Source organism: Haliotis rubra, unplaced genomic scaffold, assembly GCF_003918875.1.
Source record: "Haliotis rubra isolate DU_JTF1 unplaced genomic scaffold, ASM391887v1 Scf89, whole genome shotgun sequence".
Lineage (NCBI taxonomy): Eukaryota > Metazoa > Mollusca > Gastropoda > Lepetellida > Haliotidae > Haliotis > Haliotis rubra.
In genome coordinates this window covers 2,311,324-2,333,919 of record NW_025767623.1, presented here as the reverse complement: position 1 = coordinate 2,333,919, position 22,596 = coordinate 2,311,324, and the positions used below count along the sequence as shown (strand labels likewise).

Below are 22,596 nucleotides of genomic sequence, written 5' to 3'. Positions count from 1 at the left end.
GGTAAAGAAAGACAGGTTTGTACAAATTCACCATTTAAACTATTACGGATAGTAATCCTCAATATTAATATATACAATTACCTGACCAATGTTTAAGATAGTTAATGGATAACCTATAGTAATAAATATAGGCATGCTTTTGAATGGTTATATTGACTAATAATCGTTTTATTATTTATGAAATAATAAACATCCGTTTCATATTTCCTGCCTTCATTTTGGATACACATGTCATGGTGATGCAGTATTCTTGTTGTTATTGCAACTTTTCTTAAGAAAATTTCGACATTTGAAAGGTATTTTACATCATAATTCAGTGTGTGTGAATAGTAGCAGGTTTACAGGATTCATTTCAGGTATTTTTGATGCATGTATATTTTTTAATCGCCTACGATTGACAGTTTTTGTTATAACGGAAGCGTCAGCCATCGTGACCACCGGTGAGGTGGGTGTCAAAAGTACAAGTAAATATACGAATAGTCATAAGTTGTGTAAGATTGACAAGGATATTGCTCATCGAAATTGTTTCCTGTCAAGCTGACAACGCATGTTAAAAATCAGATTGACCATATTATCAAAGCTTCCATGGTTACGTGAATAGTTCCTAATGACTGCAAGTGAGTTTCCAGTAAACTGCTTATCATGTGGAAAGGATTGTGAAATTTAGGACAGAGTGACCCACCCATATTCTCAAACGTGTAGGTTAATTTATTTTTGTCAATGGTGGGCCCCCAATGATGTTGCAATACCCAAATAAAGAAATCACTTTTCACTTATATTCAGTCAAACGTGTCTCATGTGCATAATACGCACGATAGGTAGCAGACAAGTCTTTCAGTGTTATTGAGGTTAAAATAGGTCCCCCAATCTATGTTGGACATGAGGGGCAGCTACATGTGCAAGGCTGGGCGAACTGTGTAATTTTAACCCAACAGTGTGGTCTGCTGTTCTTAATGTCAATCAGTATCTGCTCAAGACTTGTTTGTTATCAGAGTGAAATCTGCTTCATACTCATAGCTCTTGAAACGTTTTACCCAATCCATACACCGACATTACTGAATATTTCTGCCAGTCCACCCGGCTTCGCTTTACATGTCACGTGACTTACTGGTTGACCTTGTGTGGTATATGTACCTATGGCGTACCTGCCAGGTGTGAACTGTTACCTTTCGATTGATGTGCAGGTACGTCTAAGAGGTGAAGATCTCTCTGTGAAAAGAAAAAAAAGAGTAATCTCCATTCCTTGACCGCGATTGTATCGTGTGAATGGGAACTGGCGCATGTTTGATTTAAGGGTCCCATACCTTGTATGTAGAATGTATTATAAAACATCAAGAACATATCTTTTATTGCAACATAAGGTCATCACTGGGTGAAGTTTCATGCTAATGCAGGGCTACATGTGTCCCATTATCATGATTATATGCCGAGAGGAAGAATATAGAGTTGTACACATTATTGAAGCTGGATTCATGACTTATGTATATGATAGATTCCATCAGATCCATCTAATTGTGTGTAATCATCATCAATAGTGTCATCAGTTTTGCTATATTGTAACAACACTGACAATAAAGGGTGCAATGTGTGAAGCCCATTTGTGGTGTTTCCCGGAGTGATTTGCTGGAATATTCCGTTTTAAAGGAAAGGAAAGCTCTTGCTTATATGTAAAATCTTGTGGGAGATTTTGTTTCATTGTCTTTTGGAATGGGGATGAGTGTTTTGGGGTACTTGTATCATAAATGCAGTCCTAGGAAGTGCTATTTCAGATTTGAGTATTTGCAATATTTAAAAAGAGATGACCGCAGCTCAAACAGTTATATACATCTGAAAGTGAAAAGTTTCAGAATTACATCAAACATAACTGTCCCAAACTAGAAACTTGTGACTTTCCATCTCTATATATCCCTGTTGCAATGCATAACCCCCTGACCACATACCAGCCAGTCAACTTCGAGTATTTCTGTGTGGCACATACAGCAACCACAGTGTGTTTGATGCATCACTGAACACATCAATTAAACAATTCATTTTATCGTAGGACTGCCAATTTATTATGCTAGTTATCATGACTTTGTTATTCACAGAGTTATATAAAATCGTATTGATTGTTTTATTGAAACAAAGAACTTGAGGTTTTGGAGTAATTGCTGTAATTACTGTACTGAAGCAGCATTCATTCATTTATTTCAGTAATAAGGCCACAGGCCCACGTACATATTATATGCAAATATTTACAATTGGTGCTGCATTTCCTAAATTTTAAAGATATGACGATCGTAGACTGACAGCGTCTTTCACAAAACTTTCCAGGTTTTTTAACAATAAAACATCAAAGGACTGTAGCATTCTTACAAGATTCTCGCACAATGTGTGAAGCCCATTTCTGGTGTCCCCCGCCGTGATGTTGCTGGAATATTGCTAAAAGCGGTGTAAAACCAAACTCAGTCAGTCAGTCAGTACAAGATTCTCTCTGTGACTGATAGTGCCCACTGGTAAATAAGGAAAATATTTAAGACGTATATCATGATAAACAGGACAAAACGGATGTTTTGTCCATACCCTGCCTCCTTCCTGTATTTTGCATTTTATCGAGTGTTTCGCCGATTCTGAACAAGGTAAGCATGCGTGCGTATTCTTTACGTAAACTGTTTAGGTATAGCTCGGGAAAGAGGGACACTTTGAACTCTGCATAAAAATTTAGTTTGGAACAGTTTGACACCTCAGAATACCATGTTTGTGTATAACAATCTTTAACCCTAAGCTTAAATTCATTTATAAAGCAACCCACATCACCAACACCTTGGCATTGCCAAACTATTCCAAAACCTAGAGAATACAAGCAGCATGCATAGCCATGGTGACCAAAACTTCCTCCTGTTGTTAACACCTTTCTGCCTTGTAGTGTGTAAAACAGTTTCCTAGTTCATGACCAGATGGCTTTTGAGCCCTCTGCTGCAGTATCAACCTGCCTCTGTATCTTTGGAAAGGTAACTATTTACTGTTTTATATTTATTTCAGTATTCTGCTCTTGTGCCTGCTCACCAGGCTAACGGCAGTTACCTTTATTGATTCTGAGGCCTGACTGTTGTGGTGAAAATATGTGTTATCACTGCTGTTTATCAAGATCTGCTTAGAGGCCAATGTAACAGGTGGACTAGTCTGTCGTACAGACCCTGAAGCAAACATATCCAAGAAAGCCAACGCAAGTCTAGAAAATGTGGCATGTCTAGATTTCCTCAGCTAAGAAAGTCTCAGGGCTCCTTTTCATTATATTTTATTTTTGTTTTACTATGAACTTTTTTCAGTAAAATATGTTCATTTCAGAGACTAAAATGTGGCAAGTCTAGATTTCCTCAGCTAAGAAAGTCTCAGGGCTCCTTTTCATTATATTTTATTTTTGTTTTACTATGAACTTTTTTCAGTAAAATATGTTCATTTCAGAGACTAGTTGTTAGTCTACAGGTGGACTTGTTCTATGCAAAGTAACTGTGAACGATTGAGGGGGGTAATTTTATCAAAATTACATCCTGGTTCTCATGATCACTGAGGGGTTGGTGGGGTAGCCATGTGGTTAACTTAAAGTGTTCGCTCGTCAGGCCGAATGCCTGGGTTTGAATCCTTACATGGGTGCAATGTGTGAAGCCCATTTCTGGTGTCCCCCGGAGAGATATTGCTGGAATATTGCTAAAGGCGGCTTTAAGCCCCTCACTCACTCAGCATGCTCAGTTGAGGTAGCGTTATCAAACTGCATATCAGAGCTAGTATAAGCAGCTTCCGTGAAAGATCAAAGGCGCCGACAGTACTCTACCAGACGATAATGTGCACTTTTTGCATTACGTCACAATGTAAGCGTCCTTGTGCTTTAACTATAATAGTTCGAGGCGAAAGTGTGCTTTATTACTCTATACATGGTGGTAAAGCGAACTGTATTTCTTAAGTATAAGCAGCCCAACAAGGGCTAGTATAAGCAGCCCAACAAGGGCTAGTATAAGCAGCCCAACAAGGGCTAGTATAAGCAGCCCAACAAGGGCTAGTATAAGCAGCCCAACAAGAGCTAGTATAAGCAGCCCAACAAGGGCTAGTATAAGCAGCCCAACAAGGGCTAGTATAAGCAGCCCAACAAGGGCTAGTATAAGCAGCCCAACAAGGGCTAGTATATGCAGCCCAACAAGAGCTAGTATAAGCAGCCCAACAAGGGCTAGTATAAGCAATAACAAGAGCTAGTATAAGCAGCCCAACAAGGGCTAGTATAAGCAGCCCAACAAGGGCTAGTATAAGCAGCCCAACAAGGGCTAGTATAAGCAGCCCAACAAGGGCTAGTATAAGCAGCCCAACAAGGGCTAGTATAAGCAGCCCAACAAGGGCTAGTATAAGGCTAGTATAAGCAGCCCAACAACGGCTAGTATTAGCAGCCCAACAAGGGCTAGTATAAGGCTAGTATAAGCAGCCCAACAAGGGCTAGTATAAGCAGCCCAACAAGGGCTAGTATAAGCAGCCCAACAAGGGCTAGTATAAGCAGCCCAACAAGAGCTAGTATAAGCAGCCCAACAAGGGCTAGTATAAGAAGCGCAACAAGGGCTAGTATAAGCAGCCCAACAAGGGCTAGTATATGCAGCCCAACAAGAGCTAGTATAAGCAGCCCAACAAGGGCTAGTATAAGGCTAGTATAAGCAGCCCAACAAGAGCTAGTATAAGCAGCCCAACAAGAGCTAGTATAAGCAGCCCAACAAGGGCTAGTATAAGGCTAGTATAAGCAGCCCAACAAGAGCTAGTATAAGCAGCCCAACAAGAGCTAGTATAAGCAGCCCAACAAGGGCTAGTATAAGCAGCCCAACAAGGGCTAGTATAAGCAGCCCAACAAGCCCGACAAGGGCTAGTATAAGCAGCCCAACAAGAGCTAGTATAAGCAGCCCAACAAGGGCTAGTATAAGCAGCCCAACAAGAGCTAGTATAAGCAGCCCAACAAGGGCTAGTATAAGCAGCCCAACAAGGGCTAGTATAAGCAGCAGCCCAACAAGGGCTAGTATAAGCAGCCCAACAAGGGCTAGTATAAGCAGCGCAACAAGGGCTAGTATAAGCAGCCCAACAAGGGCTAGTATAAGCAGCCCAACAAGAGCTAGTATAAGCAGCCCAACAAGGGCTAGTATAAGCAGCCCAACAAGAGCTAGTATAAGCAGCGCAACACACACATGAATATATCTAGTAGGGCAGTAAACATGAATGCTACATTAAATCCCACTTGATGAACATGGAACATCTGTCTTGCATCATAATGCATGATTAATGTTTCGTGACTAATGTTCTGTTCACAGCTTTCAAATGTCATGACATAGTTGTTGGCCATGTATATATATCACTGCATTACCTTCAACATATCATTCTCCCTTACTCCCTCCAGCTGCATTGCGTGGTGATGGGGCTTGCAGTCTAAGGCAGAGTTACAATGATGTATCTGTGTTTCCTGTGGCTTTCATAAGTGGTGATGTTATTCCTCTTCTCCATGGGGGCGGTGAGGTAGTCCTGTGGTTGAAACGTTCGCTTGTCACGCGGAAAACCTGGGTTCGATTCCCCACATGGGTACAGTGTGTGAAGCCCATTTCTGTTGTCCCCCGCAGTGATATTGCTGGAATATTGCTAAAAGTGTTGTCAAACTAAACTCACTCATTCTTCTCCATGCTTGTGATGATGGTGATGTTAAATTCTTCCTCTTCTCCATACATGAGATGATGGTAATGTTATGTTATTCCTCTTCTCCATACATGTGAATGATGATAATGTTACACATTGTCCTGTGTGTGCTTAAGTTTAGAAGAAATTGTTTCAAATTTGGTCATAATAGACATGCATTGTGCGTGCTTGCCAGTGTTTATGATCCTAAATCATTCCTTTTGATTCAGCATGAGTTATTTAACTATTTGTATTCTCACACCTTTATGGAGAGTTTCCTTTACGGAGAGTTTCCTTTATGGAGAGTTTCCTTTACGGACAGTTTCCTTTATGGAGAGTTTCCTTTACGGAGAGTTTCCTTTACGGAGAGTTTCATAAACAGTTTCACAGTTATTATCCTGTGAATACTTATTATGGTCTGTTTGCAGTGAAAACGTACCGATGAATTTCACTTTAAACAAAAATGTAAATCAAATAAAGTGAAATTAAGATTGCGAATCCTCATAATTTTACCTTGCCAACTGAAAATTTAAATATCAGAATTTTATTAAACTTTGGATAAAAGTTGTTTAGCAAACGATCATAGTTTCAAATCGCAATTATTGGTATTATTATCACATACCGCACATGCATTTGTTTCAGTGTACCAACTACTGCGCTTTACCCCCTTGTAATACAAACCAATAATAGCGATTTGAATCTATGATCGTTTGTTAAAGGAATACGATCTACGTGTAGCTGGCAAAGGCTAAGGAAGACAGAAAGCTATGAGACAAATGATGGCTACGGGTACATTTAGGTTATAACATCGGTAAAGGACTTGGTCACCCAGTCGGTCCATAATTCATAGTTGCATGAAGCCTAAAGAAAACAATCTGCATGTAGCTGGTACTGGTCCAGGAATACAGCTTGCTGTGGAGGGGTACATTTGGGTATACAGGGGTAGCTTTCAGAGTCTCTGCGTACTTTTTGGCATACGCAGATGTTCCTGGGTACTTACTCAGTAGTAGGAATGTCGACAATGACCCCTTCAGCCTGACTAACTAGTACCTGGTACCACTGACAACTGTGTTTGGTTTCAGGTAATGATGGATCATCCAAAAGATGTCTTCAGCTCATTCAACTGATTTTAATGCCTTTTGTTGCTGTGAGTATGAGAATGCTAGCGGCGAGAGGAGTCACATCTTGGCATGCTGCTGTGACTGTCAGGCATTGGATGAAGCGGCAGATAGGTGGGTGCAGTAACCATTAGGGCTCTAACGATGCATCAAACTATCGATGGATTGCAATTGTTGAGTCTCCGATGGATATTAATCGATTGTAGAAGCGAAAAACTATCAATGCATCGATAGTATGTGTGACTATCGATAGTTTATTAATTGACTTTGTGTTTATTAAATATTTATGATGAAGCGGCAGATAGGTGGGTGCAGTAACCATTAGGGCTCTAACAATCGATCGATGGATTGCAATTGTTGAGTCTCCAATGGATATTAATCGATTGTAGAAGCGAAAAACTATCGATGCATCGATAGTATGTGTGACTATCGATAGTTTATTAATTGACTTTGTGTTTATTAAATATTTATGATGAAGCGGCAGATAGGTGGGTGCAGTAACCATTAGGGCTCTAACGATGCATCAAACTATCGATGGATTGCAATTGTTGAGTCTCCGATGGATATTAATCGATTGTAGAAGCGAAAAACTATCAATGCATCGATAGTATGTGTGACTATCGATAGTTTATTAATTGACTTTGTGTTTATTAAATATTTATGATGAAGTGGCAGATAGGTGGGTGCAGTAACCATTAGGGCTCTAACGATGCATCAAACTATCGATGGATTGCAATTGTTGAGTCTCCGATGGATATTAATCGATTGTAGAAACGAAAAACTATCGATGCATCCATAGTATGTGTGACTATCGATAGTTTATTAATTGACTTTGTGTTTATTAAATATTTATGATGAAGCGGCAGATAGGTGGGTGCAGTAACCATTAGGGCTCTAACGATGCATCAGACAATCGATGGATTGCAATTGTTGAGTCTCCGATGGATATTAATCGATTGTAGAAACGAAAAACTATCAATGCATCGATAGTATGTGTGACTATCGATAGTTTATTAATTGACTTTGTGTTTATTAAATATTTATGATGAAGTGGCAGATAGGTGGGTGCAGTAACCATTAGGGCTCTAACGATGCATCAGACAATCGATGGATTGCAATTGTTGAGTCTCCGATGGATATTAATCGATTGTAGAAGCGAAAAACTATCAATGCATCCATAGTATGTGTGACTATCGATAGTTTATTAATTGACTTTGTGTTTATTAAATATTTATGATGAAGCGGCAGATAGGTGGGTGCAGTAACCGTTAGGGCTCTAACGATGCATCAGACAATCGATGAATTGCAATTGTTGAGTCTCCAATGGATATTAATCGATTGTAGAAGCGAAAAACTATCGATGCATCGATAGTATGTGTGACTATCGATAGTTTATTAATTGACTTTGTGTTCTTTAAATATTTATGATGAAGTGGCAGATAGGTGGGTGCAGTAACCATTAGGGCTCTAACGATGCATCAGACAATCGATGGATTGCAATTGTTGAGTCTCCGATGGATATTAATCGATTGTAGAAACGAAAAACTATCAATGCATCGATAGTATGTGTGACTATCGATAGTTTATTAATTGACTTTGTGTTTATTAAATATTTATGATGAAGCGGCAGATAGGTGGGTGCAGTAACCATTAGGGCTCTAACAATCGATCGATGGATTGCAATTGTTGAGTCTCCGATGGATATTAATCGATTGTAGAAGCGAAAAACTATCGATGCATCCATAGTATGTGTGACTATCGATAGTTTATTAATTGACTTTGTGTTTATTAAATATTTATGATGAAGTGGCAGATAGGTGGGTGCAGTAACCATTAGGGCTCTAACAATCGATCGATGGATTGCAATTGTTGAGTCTCCGATGGATATTAATCGATTGTAGAAACGAAAAACTATCGATGCACCGATAGTATGTGTGACTATCGATAGTTTATTAATTGACTTTGTTTTATTAAATATTTATGTTGTTTTGTGTTTGTGTTTTGTTTGTCTGCAGACATGACTTCATTGAGTTTATGTTTTAACTTTCCACTTGATCTGGGTTTCAAGTTTCTTGTCAGTTATTAAGAGAGACTAAAACTTCTTCAACTTATGTTTATTTCATTTAAACTATACATTCATTTGGGAAATGACTTCATATGAGACAATTCAAGGAGAAAAACTATTGGTGGCAATAAACTCTCGCTATCGCAATGGTATGTTGCAATAGACTATTGTTATCGCAATAGTGGTTTCCCCCCAATAGTCACCTCTAGTAACCATGGTAACGTATCAGTGAACTATCTGTGTAAAGTATTCTCTCCAGACAAACTGGTATGTTATGTATATGTACTTACGTAAATTCTGTTCTCGAAGCCATGGTTGTTCTCGGAGCCATCGAATATTTCTGGGTTATGTTACAAAACAACAAAAAACAAAGTCAGCTATAGTAAATGGTTCTTATAGGTGTTCTTGATTCAATCAAGGCGCCCTGTTATCTTCAAACAGAAGTACTGTGTGCTGGAGTATAATGTATTAATTTAGGTACTCTTTCTTCAACTCTTGAAGATCCGGGTTAGAATTGATCTTCAGTAACCCATGCTTGTCTTAAAAGGCAACTAACGGGATCAGGTGGTCAGGCTAGGTGACTTGGTTGACACATGTCATCTGTTCCCAATTGCATGGATCGATGCTGTTGATCACTGGATTGTCTGGTCCAAACTCTATTATTTACAGACTGCTGCCATATTGCTGGAATATTGCTGAGAATTTTTAGAATTAGAAAAACATAAAAAAATTGAAAAATATTGAATAAGTCAAAGGTCATTGCATTTACCTTTTGACATTTCATGCCCAAATGCAGTGACTTAATTTCCAGGATATCAAAGACTTAACTGATAGCTGTAAATAATTTTGTCATGCCCAATTCCATTGACTGAACTTCCAGGATTTCAAAGACTTTTAAGTGATCAAGGCTGTAAATGGTTATGTCATGCCCCAACGCATTGATTTCATGAATGTATAGTGATCCTAGCTGTAAATATCGCAGGGATTGGGAAAGGCAGGGGCCATGGGCCATTTTGCACATTAGAATATGAAATGGCCCATTAAAATTTTGAAGTTTACTTTTGATACAAGGACAGTGGCCCATTCTAAATTCAGAAAATTGCTTATAATCCTGAAAATGGCCCATTGTCAAAGTTCCCTATCCCAATCCCTAAAATAGTCACAGTTATCATTCTCTATCCAAATGTTTCAGATGCATAACGTGTCGACCAGTATCCAACTCCACAATGCAGCAGATCATTTCAATGTTTGCTGACCGCTGTCGATTCCCATGGTGCTCTGGAAAGGGTGCAGTAAAGATCCGGATGGACACCATTACCCCCATAGTCATGGTACCTGTGTGTCTTCTCATCGGGACGATCAGCTTCTTTGCCACAGTGATGATGCTTATGTTCATGCCAATGTTTATGCTGACGTTTTACTTCATATGGAAACGGACGGGGGAATCATCAAACACAATTCTTCTTTCTCTGGGGTTGTACATCTGTTGTTTTCTGTGTCCTCATCTTCATTGCTTGTGTGATTCCGTTCCGAGAAATTCTGCTCTGGGAGATCCTCCTCCTGTCCACGTCGGTTGTGTTGATGTTTTATTATCTGAGCAAAGTTCGACGGAACCCTGGACGATTTAAAACACAGCTCCTCAGACATAGGGAGATGAAGACAAAGTATCTCCCCAATGGTGATAGTAAACGTGAAAATGGGGATATTGAAATAAAAATGAATGGTAGTGGACAAAATGTGTATAATGAGATACCAAGTCTGGCATCATCTGTCATGGAGGACTCCTTTCTCTCGGGCTCAGCAAGTCACATGGGTGGATTCTCGGCCAATCAAAGGTGAGAAGTTGTGTTGGGAAGAAGGTTACATTTCAAGATTTTATGTGCAATCCATGATCAGTTTTGACGTTGGTTCAAAATAGTTTGTTAACACCCTCTGCCAAGGCTCGAGAATTATGAAATCAATGTAAGTTTGGAAAGATAATAGATGTACAACATGGGGCGCGGTGGACGAGCGATCTGAGGCACCAGAGTAGTTATCCAGCGAGCTTGAGGTACCGGGATTGGGCCCACCGCCGACTGAGTGTAAAACCTTCGAGTCAATTTTGTGTGCAGACTCTTTCAGTGTTGTCACAACCCCTAGTTACCTGTGAAGGTCCGGGTTAGAATATTGATCTTCAGTAACCCATGCTTGTCTACTAACGAGATTGGGTGGTCCGGCATGCTGATGTGGATGACACATGTCATTGGTTCCCGATTGCGCAGATCGAAGCTCATGCGCTTGATCACCGGATTGTCTGGTCGAGACTCGAATATTTAAAGTCTGCCACCATATAGCTGTAATATTGCTGGGTGTGGCGTAAAACTGAACTCACTCACTCACATCCCCTAGTGTACAGTACACAACCCTGTGCACTTAAAAGAACCCACAAATCCGTCGGTAAATGACCATGAATATGTGCAAACAGTTAGTTGCGGGAACAGCAACGTGCAGTAAACTTGTACAAAGTACTGTGACTATGTGTCCCAGTCCACCCAGCTGTGAATGGGTACCTCGTAATGATGGGAAAGCCACTTTAACTCGGTGCGCCTAAATGACTGCAAGAGTTGTATGGTCCCCTGGAGTTGAGATTGAAAAATACGATGTGCCATTGAGGTTGACATCCAATGCTCAAGGGAAAAACAAAGTGCCTTTGAGCAGCTGAGCTGAGCTGGATATTGGAGCTATACAAATATCATAATACAGTCAGGCCGCGATAGTCCGGACTCCGATAATCCGATTCCCACGATATCCGAATGGTAGCTGGCTGTAACTAATCTTGTTTACTATGTAAACTCATTAACTGTTGATTCATTAATCTGGTGCTTCACTCTCCGGATCAGGACGTTAATTAGCTGTAACGGATTAGCTAATTACACTTGGTTTTGCTTCATTAATCCGGTGGTACATCAATAAGGTTCGTATAATCCACTAACCTTCTGAGCACCATTGATTAGGGCTGATCTTCACCGGTAAACCTCAATGGTAATTGATAAGTGAGGTCACACTTCTGAGTTGAACATGGCGTTAGTTTGTGATTTTAATCAATTAGTAGGTCTGACGTTTTGTTAGTTTGAATAAAACCTCTCATGCTTACTTGCTGCACTTACTTCTACTGTAGTGGTGTATGTAATGGTTCGTTTCAGTAGTCCGTACGTTTCACTATCCAAACGTTTTTGATAAAAACGGAAGTGTGCGGCTTAACGCGGCTTGACTGTATATATAGTTTGTCATCCCCTGTCACTCGGTAGTTATTGTCTAAATCTTTCTAACCTACAGTCCGTTTGATTTCATTTGAGATCGATGACAGACCAACTCTGATGATTTTGGACACCCGAATAAAAATGTTGTTTAACAAACAATCATTATTTTGTTGTCACTTTTCGCTATGTCTTATGAGGGGGGACCACTTGCTGGTAGAACAGCCAGGTCTGTCGATTTCATGTGACAGTGCAAAATGTGGTTTTGTTGCAATTATTCGATTTTGTGTTAGTAATTCATTGGTCTCAAATGAAGTCAAACAGACTATGTATGAAAATTCATGTGCCCAGGATCTGGAAATGAGTAAAATGTAGTAGACATTTTGGTTAGTGTAGTACTATTGTTTGGATCTGTTGTTTTTTTTATCATGGCCTATGGAAACTAAAGGGTCATGGTCTTAGGTTGATTGCAGATCATTGCATCCTGATCCTATTGGATGTTGGTCATGTTGACCACTGAATTGTCGGGACCAGTCAGGATTATTTACAGGCCGCGGTCATATATCTGGAATAGTACTGAGTGTGATGATAACAACATACGAACTGTTATTGACCTGTGACTTGAAGTGTTTGTGTTCCAGAGGGGCACCTGCAGATGCAGTGCAATGACTGCAACACTCACCGACCTGCACGCTCAGGCCACTGCACTGTGTGCAGATCTTGCATCTCTGTCCGTGATCACCACTGTGTCTGGTATGTTGGATTTCAATAGAGCGCTTCCTTGTCAGTGAATAACTGGTGCCCAGAAACCTGTGTTTGTAAGAGCACTCAGCAGTATTGAAGAATTATTCCCCATTAACCTGTGCTTGTGAGAGCACTCACCAGTATTGAAGAATTATTCCCCATTAACCTGTGCTTGTGAGAGCACTCACCAGTATTAAAGAATTATTCCCCATTAACCTGTGCTTGTGAGAGCACTCACCAGTATTGAAGAATTATTCCCCATTAACCTGTGCTTGTGAGAGCACTCACCAGTATTGAAGAATTATTCCCCATTAACCTGTGCTTGTGAGAGCACTCACCAGTATTGAAGAATTTGTCCCCACTAATCTGTGCTTGTAAGAGCACTTCATATTGTTGAAGAATTGGTCCCCACTAATCTGTGCTTGTGAGAGCACTACATATTGTTAAAGAAATGGTCCCCTGTAACCTGAGCTTGTAAGAGCACTACATATTGTTGAAGAATTGGTCCCCACTAATCTGTGCTTGTAGGAGCACTACATATTGTTGAAGAAATGGTCCCCAGTAACCTGTGCTTGTAAGAGTACTCACCAGTATTGAAGAATTGGTCCCCAGTAATCTGTGCTTGTGAGAGCACTACATATTGTTGAAGAAATGGTCCCCAGTAACCTGTACTTGTGAAAGCACTACATATTGTTGAAGAAATGGTCCCCAGTAACCTGTACTCTGTGAGACCACTACATATTGTTGAAGAAATGGTCCCCTGTAACCTGAGCTTGTAAGAGCACTACATATTGTTGAAGAATTGGTCCCCACTAATCTGTGCTTGTGAAAGCACTACATATTGTTGAAGAAATGGTCCCCAGTAACCTGTGCTTGTAAGAGTACTCACCAGTATTGAAGAATTGGTCCCCACTAATCTGTGCTTGTAAGAGCACTTCATATTGTTGAAGAATTGGTCCCCACTAATCTGTGCTTGTGAGAGCACTACATATTGTTGAAGAAATGGTCCCCTGTAACCTGAGCTTGTAAGAGCACTACATATTGTTGAAGAATTGGTCCCCACTAATCTGTGCTTGTAGGAGCACTACATATTGTTGAAGAAATGGTCCCCAGTAACCTGTGCTTGTAAGAGTACTCACCAGTATTGAAGAATTGGTCCCCAGTAATCTGTGCTTGTGAGAGCACTACATATTGTTGAAGAAATGGTCCCCAGTAACCTGTACTTGTGAAAGCACTACATATTGTTGAAGAAATGGTCCCCAGTAACCTGTACTTGTGAGACCACTACATATTGTTGAAGAAATGGTCCCCTGTAACCTGAGCTTGTAAGAGCACTACATATTGTTGAAGAATTGGTCCCCACTAATCTGTGCTTGTGAAAGCACTACATATTGTTGAAGAAATGGTCCCCAGTAACCTGTGCTTGTAAGAGTACTCACCAGTATTGAAGAATTGGTCCCCACTAATCTGTGCTTGTAAGAGCACTTCATATTGTTGAAGAATTGGTCCCCACTAATCTGTGCTTGTGAGAGCACTACATATTGTTGAAGAAATGGTCCCCTGTAACCTGAGCTTGTAAGAGCACTACATATTGTTGAAGAATTGGTCCCCACTAATCTGTGCTTGTAGGAGCACTACATATTGTTGAAGAAATGGTCCCCAGTAACCTGTGCTTGTAAGAGTACTCACCAGTATTGAAGAATTGGTCCCCAGTAATCTGTGCATTTGAGAGCACTACATATTGTTGAAGAAATGGTCCCCGGTAACCTGTACTTGTGAAAGCACTACATATTGTTGAAGAAATGGTCCCCAGTAACCTGTACTTGTGAGACCACTACATATTGTTGAAGAAATGGTCCCCTGTAACCTGAGCTTGTAAGAGCACTACATATTGTTGAAGAATTGGTCCCCACTAATCTGTGCTTGTGAAAGCACTACATATTGTTGAAGAAATGGTCCCCAGTAACCTGAGCTTGTAAGAGTACTCACCAGTATTGAAGAATTGGTCCCCACTAACCTGTGCTTGTAAGAGCACTACATATTGTTGAAGAATTGGTCCCCAGTAACCTGTGCTTGTGAAAGCACTACATATTGTTGAAGAATTGGTCCCCAGTAACCTGTGCTTGTGAAAGCACTACATATTGTTGAAGAAATGGTCCCCGGTAACCTGTGCTTGTGAAAGCACTACATATTGTTGAAGAAATGGTCCCCGGTAACCTGTGCTTGTGAAAGCACTACATATTGTTGAAGAAATGGTCCCCGGTAACCTGAGCTTGTAAGAGTACTCACAAGTATTAAAGAATTGGTCCCCAGTAATCTGTGCTTGTGAGAGCACTACATATTGTTGAAGAATTGGCCCCCAGGAACCCATGTTTGTCAGAGCACTCATTATTAGTGACGGTTTGGTCCCCAGTATCCTTTACTTGTGACAGTGTTAGTGTGTTGTTTTGTACAGTGGCACCCTGTGTTGCTAAATCAGGTCCTCGAGAAGTTCTCATCATCATCATCTAAATTTTGAATTCTAAAAAAGAATACAGCCTGATGAACGACTTATCTCAGTAACTTGCAATAACTGACCTTGATTTTCAATTACATGTTTCTGTTTGTACAGGGTCGATAACTGTATCGGGGCCAACAACCACCGGTCGTTTTTGGCGGCGATGTTATTGTTTATATTCTGTGGTTGCTATGGTTCCCACTTGACCCTGACCACGGTGTGCACCCCGGAGATGTACCTGGACTGGTTCCTTCTGCCCAGTGACTGCCGGTTCCTCTACGGAGACATCCAGTGAGTGGGAGTTGCTATGGTTATCATGGTCCAGGATTCTAGGGTCCCTAGTTTCCCTTGTATGGTCCTAGTGCTCCTCACATGCACATTGGACACTGATCAGGGCTCCAGATAACGGACCAATTGGTGTATGTACGGATAAAACATATTCATGATATGGTAGGAAATAATTTAGAAAATGCAGCAGATACGCATCACGGCAATGGTGTACGGTCTTAGAATCGGTAACAGGCGTATTTATCTGAAAAAGTATTGTTTTATTATTTATTGACCTGTTTACACAAGACTAGCATTGTTGTGGTGCATATATGAAATGAAACACAAGATTACTGATATGCCATTAAATTCCATTCAGTACTCTAAATGTACTCTTAAAGGTCACATGCAACCAAAAAATCAAACATAATTAAGACACAATTATCACTTCTTCATGACATATAATATGCATTGCTGATTATGAAAAAACAAATAAACAAAATTATAAGCGTATAATCGCAAATCAAAAGTGCAATATTTTGTACTTGGGTTTACCTCCCTCGAAACGAAGCAGCCGGGATACCGAACCCAGTCAGAGCGGGTGGGTGTGCACTCAAGTGTAACGGCTGGTTCATTAGTAGATGCCGCCTTCACGGTTCATTGTGTGTGTATATATAGAAAGTTGGGTTTTGTAAATACATGCTCATTTTTTGTGTATAACATTTTGCAATCAACAGACATCATAACATGTCATGTGTTCAAGTATCACACCTGCCTGTCTGTGTAATTACATAATGTGACAGAGACCGAACTCGGGCCATAAATCAATGCGTTTTATTTATGGTGTATAGCCTGATTGGTGTTAAGTTCAAATTGCATGTGGTCAGTGATCACAGTTGTGTATTGAATATTGTCATTAGCAGACAGGCACGCAGACACACAGGTGTCAATAAAACAAGACATTGAGTTTTGTCTGTGACAGCGACATATCTATATCACAGTTAAAAATTGTGTCAACTCTAAATAATGACATTGCTTTTAAGTATCGAACTGAGAAAGTGACTCGGTAAGAAGAACGTGTGCTGAAATAGACAAATGAAATTATATAAACAGTTTATTTACTGTCATAACATACAAAAGCTTCGCCTGTGAGATATCAACAAAACATTATGAAAATAGCTCACACCAAAGCCTTCACCGGTATTCACCAGACAGCCCGCTTCCAAGTTACGCGAACCTATTTCACTGCGCACGTGCTATGAGCGCAGCCCAGCTGTTGAAGCCCGTATTCCCCAGAAATGTCTGGGGAAAATTAGTGAAACGTTTGAACTCCGATTTCGCGCGTTTTTTTTCATCGCGTTATTTATCAACTTTATAAGTTGAATTTGCATTTTTGACGCTTTGTTTCGGTAAGTCCATACCGAAAGGTATCAGAATCTGCAAAGTTGTGTTTTACGTTGCATGTGACCTTTAAGTTTTTCCAGTACTCCTATATCGAAAAAAAAAAGGGAGTATGTACTCCTGATGTTGGAAAATTATCTGGAGCCCTGCTGATACTGTGAATCTGTCAAAATCATAGGCAGTTTATTTTGGGCATGGTATATATGTTTGCTTGAATGTCTGTTGTGTGTTTAGTAGTGTTAGGAATTGGTTGAAATCTGACAACTGATGATTCGTTCAATACCAGCAAGCAATCATCGAAACATTTGGTTAGCGTCATTTTCTAGAATTTCCTCTTCAGGTTATTACAGGTCATTCTCTTCCCACAGAGGTTACTTGTCATATCTTCCTACGAACCTCTGTTCTAATACGGCCCTTTCATGGTACGAGTGTTCAGGATTCGTGATAGGTTGCAATCAGATTTAGTTGTGCAATCAGCGACGTTGTTTCAAAAGTCATCATTCGCAAGGCCTCGGTAACTTCCGTAGGCTTCGGGAAAACTAGAACCTCTTCCTATACGTGATGCTCAAACGTTTCTTCTAGACAGAACTCAGTCATGTAATGGCAGATATATATCAATGGCGTCTCCATCGCCCTCGTTGACAACGGACAAGCTAGGCATTAAATGTCTTGTGTGTCACATCAACACCTGTCCCCAGCAGAGGAGGGATATTTGTGGCCCCATATTTGCTTCCCTTAGTCAAGTTGGATCTAAGTCGATGTAACACGTGTTCTGATTGGATAGAAAGAAGGGAGATAATTCATGTTGCGATTTTTTGCCGCTAGGGGATTTTACGAGAACCGGGAAATATTGCCCCATTAGAACAGAGGTTTGTAGGAAGATATGACAAGTATGATTGCAGATAAGTATAAAGAAAAAACGTTGTTTCTCTGTTGTTTTTTTTTTTTTATATTTAGAAACTGCGCAGATTTCGCATCCAATGTAAAATGATGCAACTTGCTACTCTTAACTGATGACTAATATGTAATAAACTTAAACTACCCAGAGTTTTCAAGAAATATTCGGTCATGACGTTTCAGTAAGTGACGTGACTTTTCTAAGAATTAACACATTTTCAAGCCCTTACAACGTCCTAGGTATGTTCCATCGTCAAGTAATTCAAACTCTATTACAGTGGTTCCAAAATGGTTTGTGTTCGATTATGAGAAAATGTGATTGATAGCTTGGTCGTTTGGCCACCGCGACCAATCTTCGATTATTTCAATTAATCGGAACACCACTAGTGTAGGTAGAATTGGTCCCAAAAAACTGTAGTGTGTCTGGGTAGAATAGGTCTTAAATAGTATTTCCCCTGGTTACTTGAATGCCTGTATTGTATCTGGATAGAATAGGTCTTAAATAGTATTTCCCCTGTTTGCTTGAAGACCTATATTGTGTCTGAGTAGAATAGGTCTTAAATAGTATTTCCCCTGTTTGCTTGAATGCCTATGTTGTGTCTGGATAGAATAGGTCTTAAATAGTATTTCCCTTGTTTGCTTGAATGCCTATATTGTGTCTGGATAGAATAGGTCTTAAATAGTATTTCCCCTGTTTGCTTGAATGCCTATGTTGTGTCTGGATAGAATAGGTCTTAAGTAGTATTTCCCCTGTTTGCTTGAATGCCTATATTGTGTCTGGATAGAATAGGTCTTAAATAGTATTTCCCCTGTTTGCTTGAATGCCTATGTTGTGTCTGGATAGAATAGGTCTTAAATAGTATTTCCCCTGTTTGCTTGAAGACCTATATTGTGTCTGGGTAGAATAGGTCTTAAAAGTATTTCCCCTGTTTGCTTGAAGACCTATATTGTATCTGGGTAGAATAGGTCTTAAATAGTATTTCCCCTGTTTGCTTGAATGCCTATGTTGTGTCTGGATAGAATAGGTCTTAAATAGTATTTCCCCTGGTTACTTGAATGCCCATATTGTATCTGGATAGAATAGGTCTTAAATAGTATTTCCCCTGTTTGTATTTCCCCTGTTTGAATGCCTATGTTGTGTCTGGATAGAATAGGTCTTAAATAGTATTTCCCCTGTTTGCTTGAATGCCTATATTGTGTCTGGATAGAATAGGTCTTAAATAGTATTTCCCTGTATTTCCCTGTTTGCTTGAAGACCTATATTGTGTCTGGGTAGAATAGGTCTTAAAAGTATTTCCCCTGTTTGCTTGAAGACCTATATTGTATCTGGGTAGAATAGGTCTTAAATAGTATTTCCCCTGTTTGCTTGAATGCCTATGTTGTGTCTGGATAGAATAGGTCTTAAATAGTATTTCCCCTGGTTACTTGAATGCCCATATTGTATCTGGATAGAATAGGTCTTAAATAGTATTTCCCCTGTTTGCTTGAAGACCTATATTGTGTCTGGATAGAATAGGTCTTAAATAGTATTTCCCCTGTTTGCTTGAAGACCTATATTGTGTCTGGGTAGAATAGGTCTTAAATAGTATTTCCCCTGTTTGCTTGAAGACCTATATTGTGTCTGGGTAGAATAGGTCTTAAATAGTATTTCCCCTGGTTACTTGAATGCCCATATTGTATCTGGATAGAATAGGTCTTAAATAGTATTTCCCCTGTTTGCTTGAAGACCTATATTGTGTCTGGATAGAATAAGTCTTAAATAGTATTTCCCCTGTTTGCTTGAATGCCTATGTTGTGTCTGGATAGAATAAGTCTTAAGTAGTATTTCCCCTGTTTGCTTGAATGCCTATATTGTGTCTGGATAGAATAGGTCTTAAATAGTATTTCCCCTGTTTGCTTGAATGCCTATGTTGTGTCTGGGTAGAATAGGTCTTAAGTAGTATTTCCCCTGTTTGCTTGAATGCCTATATTGTGTCTGGATAGAATAGGTCTTAAATAGTATTTCCCCTGTTTGCTTGAATGCCTATATTGTGTCTGGATAGAATAGGTCTTAAATAGTATTTCCCCTGTTTGCTTGAATGCCTATGTTGTGTCTGGATAGAATAGGTCTTAAATAGTATTTCCCCTGTTTGCTTGAAGACCTATATTGTGTCTGGGTAGAATAGGTCTTAAAAGTATTTCCCCTGTTTGCTTGAAGACCTATATTGTATCTGGGTAGAATAGGTCTTAAATAGTATTTCCCCTGTTTGCTTGAATGCCTATGTTGTGTCTGGATAGAATAGGTCTTAAATAGTATTTCCCCTGGTTACTTGAATGCCCATATTGTATCTGGATAGAATAGGTCTTAAATAGTATTTCCCCTGTTTGCTTGAAGACCTATATTGTGTCTGGATAGAATAAGTCTTAAATAGTATTTCCCCTGTTTGCTTGAAGACCTATATTGTATCTGGATAGAATAGGTCTTAAATAGTATTTCCCCTGTTTGCTTGAAGACCTATATTGTGTCTGGGTAGAATAGGTCTTAAATAGTATTTCCCCTGTTTGCTTGAAGACCTATATTGTGTCTGGGTAGAATAGGTCTTAAATAGTATTTCCCCTGTTTGCTTGAAGACCTATATTGTGTCTGGGTAGAATAGGTCTTAAATAGTATTTCCCCTGTTTGCTTGAATGCCTATGTTGTGTCTGGATAGAATAGGTCTTAAATAGTATTTCCCCTGTTTGCTTGAAGACCTATATTGTGTCTGGGTAGAATAGGTCTTAAATAGTATTTCCCCTGGTTACTTGAATGCCTATATTGTATCTGGATAGAATAGGTCTTAAATAGTATTTCCCCTGTTTGCTTGAATGCCTATATTGTGTCTGGATAGAATAGGTCTTAAATAGTATTTCCCCTGTTTGCTTGAAGACCTATATTGTGTCTGGATAGAATAGGTCTTAAAGAGTATTTCCCCTGGTTACTTGAATGCCTATATTGTATCTGGATAGAATAGGTCTTAAATAGTATTTCTCCTGTTTGCTTGAAGACCTATATTGTGTCTGGGTAGAATAGGTCTTAAATAGTATTTCCCCTGTTTGCTTGAAGACCTATATTGTATCTGGGTAGAATAGGTCTTAAATAGTATTTCCCCTGTTTGCTTGAAGACCTATATTGTGTCTGGGTAGAATAGGTCTTAAATAGTATTTCCCCTGTTTGCTTGAAGACCTATATTGTGTCTGGGTAGAATAGGTCTTAAATAGTATTTCCCCTGTTTGCTTGAAGACCTATATTGTGTCTGGGTAGAATAGGTCTTAAATAGTATTTCCCCTGTTTGCTTGAATGCCTGTTGTATCACACGCCCTCGTGTCTTTGCAAAGATTAAAGATTTAAAAATAATATATGTTTTAACTTACATTCAGCCGTACTTATGCTTATACTTATTGCTTATACCTACCTGTTAAGCTACCTACCATAAGTCGAGTGGAAACGAGGTGTAAACACAAAACAACCCCATACATAACTTCTTTGAGTGGCATTTTAGAAAAGTTGGGAAGTACAATATAGAACAAACTTTATGGATAAAAACTTCTTTTTATTCGTGACAACGGTACAAGAATCTGTATCGAAACGTGGCACTCATGAATAAAAGAAGTTGTTATCCATACAGTTTGTTCTATATTGAACCCCATACATATTCCATTCCATATTTTCCCCCACAGGACAGCGCTGTGCTTCGTGAGCGTCTGCTACACCATCCTGAGCACGACCATCATGGTGGTGGGCTTGTTCCATCAGATCATCCTCATCAGCCAAAACTTGACCTCCCAGGAGCTTCACCAAGCTGCCACCAGGGGGATGACACGGATGGGTGTGTTTGCCGTCAATAACGTCAACAACCACGGCTTCATTCGCAACTGGGTAGAGTTCCTCCTGTCGCACGGCCGGAAAGCCTCTCCGGCCATCCCATCATAACACAGCCCCATGCCACAAACACACGTGGAGTTCTTTCGAAGCATATTTATTATTTTATTCAGGTCAGTTTTGCATAAGAGGTTTAAATTTTCTGAGATAGCATTTTATTGTACAGTGACTGTAGTTTTATATAAAAAATACTGCTCAATACCAAGTCACAGGAGTTATTTTGTTCCGGAGAAGTTCAAAATGAATCAGTTAGAATATTTGGTATTTGTATGATGCAAATTTGTATAATGCTAGGATGTATATTTATGCTTGTTGATGTGAATGTCAAGGAAGGGGAGAGAGTATGATATTTTTTATTGTGGAAGGCTTTCTTCCAACTCCGTGTATATATATATATACATTATGTTCCATCATGTATATGTTCTAAGAATCATATTGATTATGTGAAGGTGTCAGTACCGTTTGTCAGTACTTCATGGGTTAATATTCACTCTTCTTCGCCATCAAGAAATTCAAATGGCTGCTGAGCAAGATGAACTCTTGAAGATCCGGGTTAGAATTGTTCTTCAGCAAACCGTCCTCCTCGTAAGAGGCGATTAAAGGGATCGGTGGTCAGACTCCCTGACTTATTTTACACATGTCAACATATCCTACTGCGTAGATTGATGCTCATGCCGTTGATCACTGGACTGTGAGGTCCAGACTTATTTACAGACCGCCGCCATATAGCTGGAATATTGCTGACTGTAGCATTAAACAACAAACAAGCTTTTTTGGGTGTGTGGGGTGGGGTGGGTGGGGGT

At 39.7% G+C, this 22,596-nt stretch overlaps 1 protein-coding gene across 1 annotated transcript; it reads left to right on the top strand.

Annotated features, from left to right (window-relative positions):
* The first annotated feature begins 216 nt into the window (after positions 1-216).
* On the top strand, positions 217-22,411 carry LOC124263581 (palmitoyltransferase ZDHHC23-like). The gene is given in 8 exon segments (XM_046698237.1): positions 217-296; positions 6,753-6,902; positions 10,046-10,288; positions 10,290-10,531; positions 10,611-10,688; positions 12,731-12,842; positions 15,445-15,621; positions 21,592-22,411. Coding segments are annotated over 7 exon segments (1,233 nt in total). The 5' UTR covers positions 217-296; positions 6,753-6,774; the 3' UTR covers positions 21,845-22,411.
* Positions 22,412-22,596: the final 185 nt, after the last annotated feature.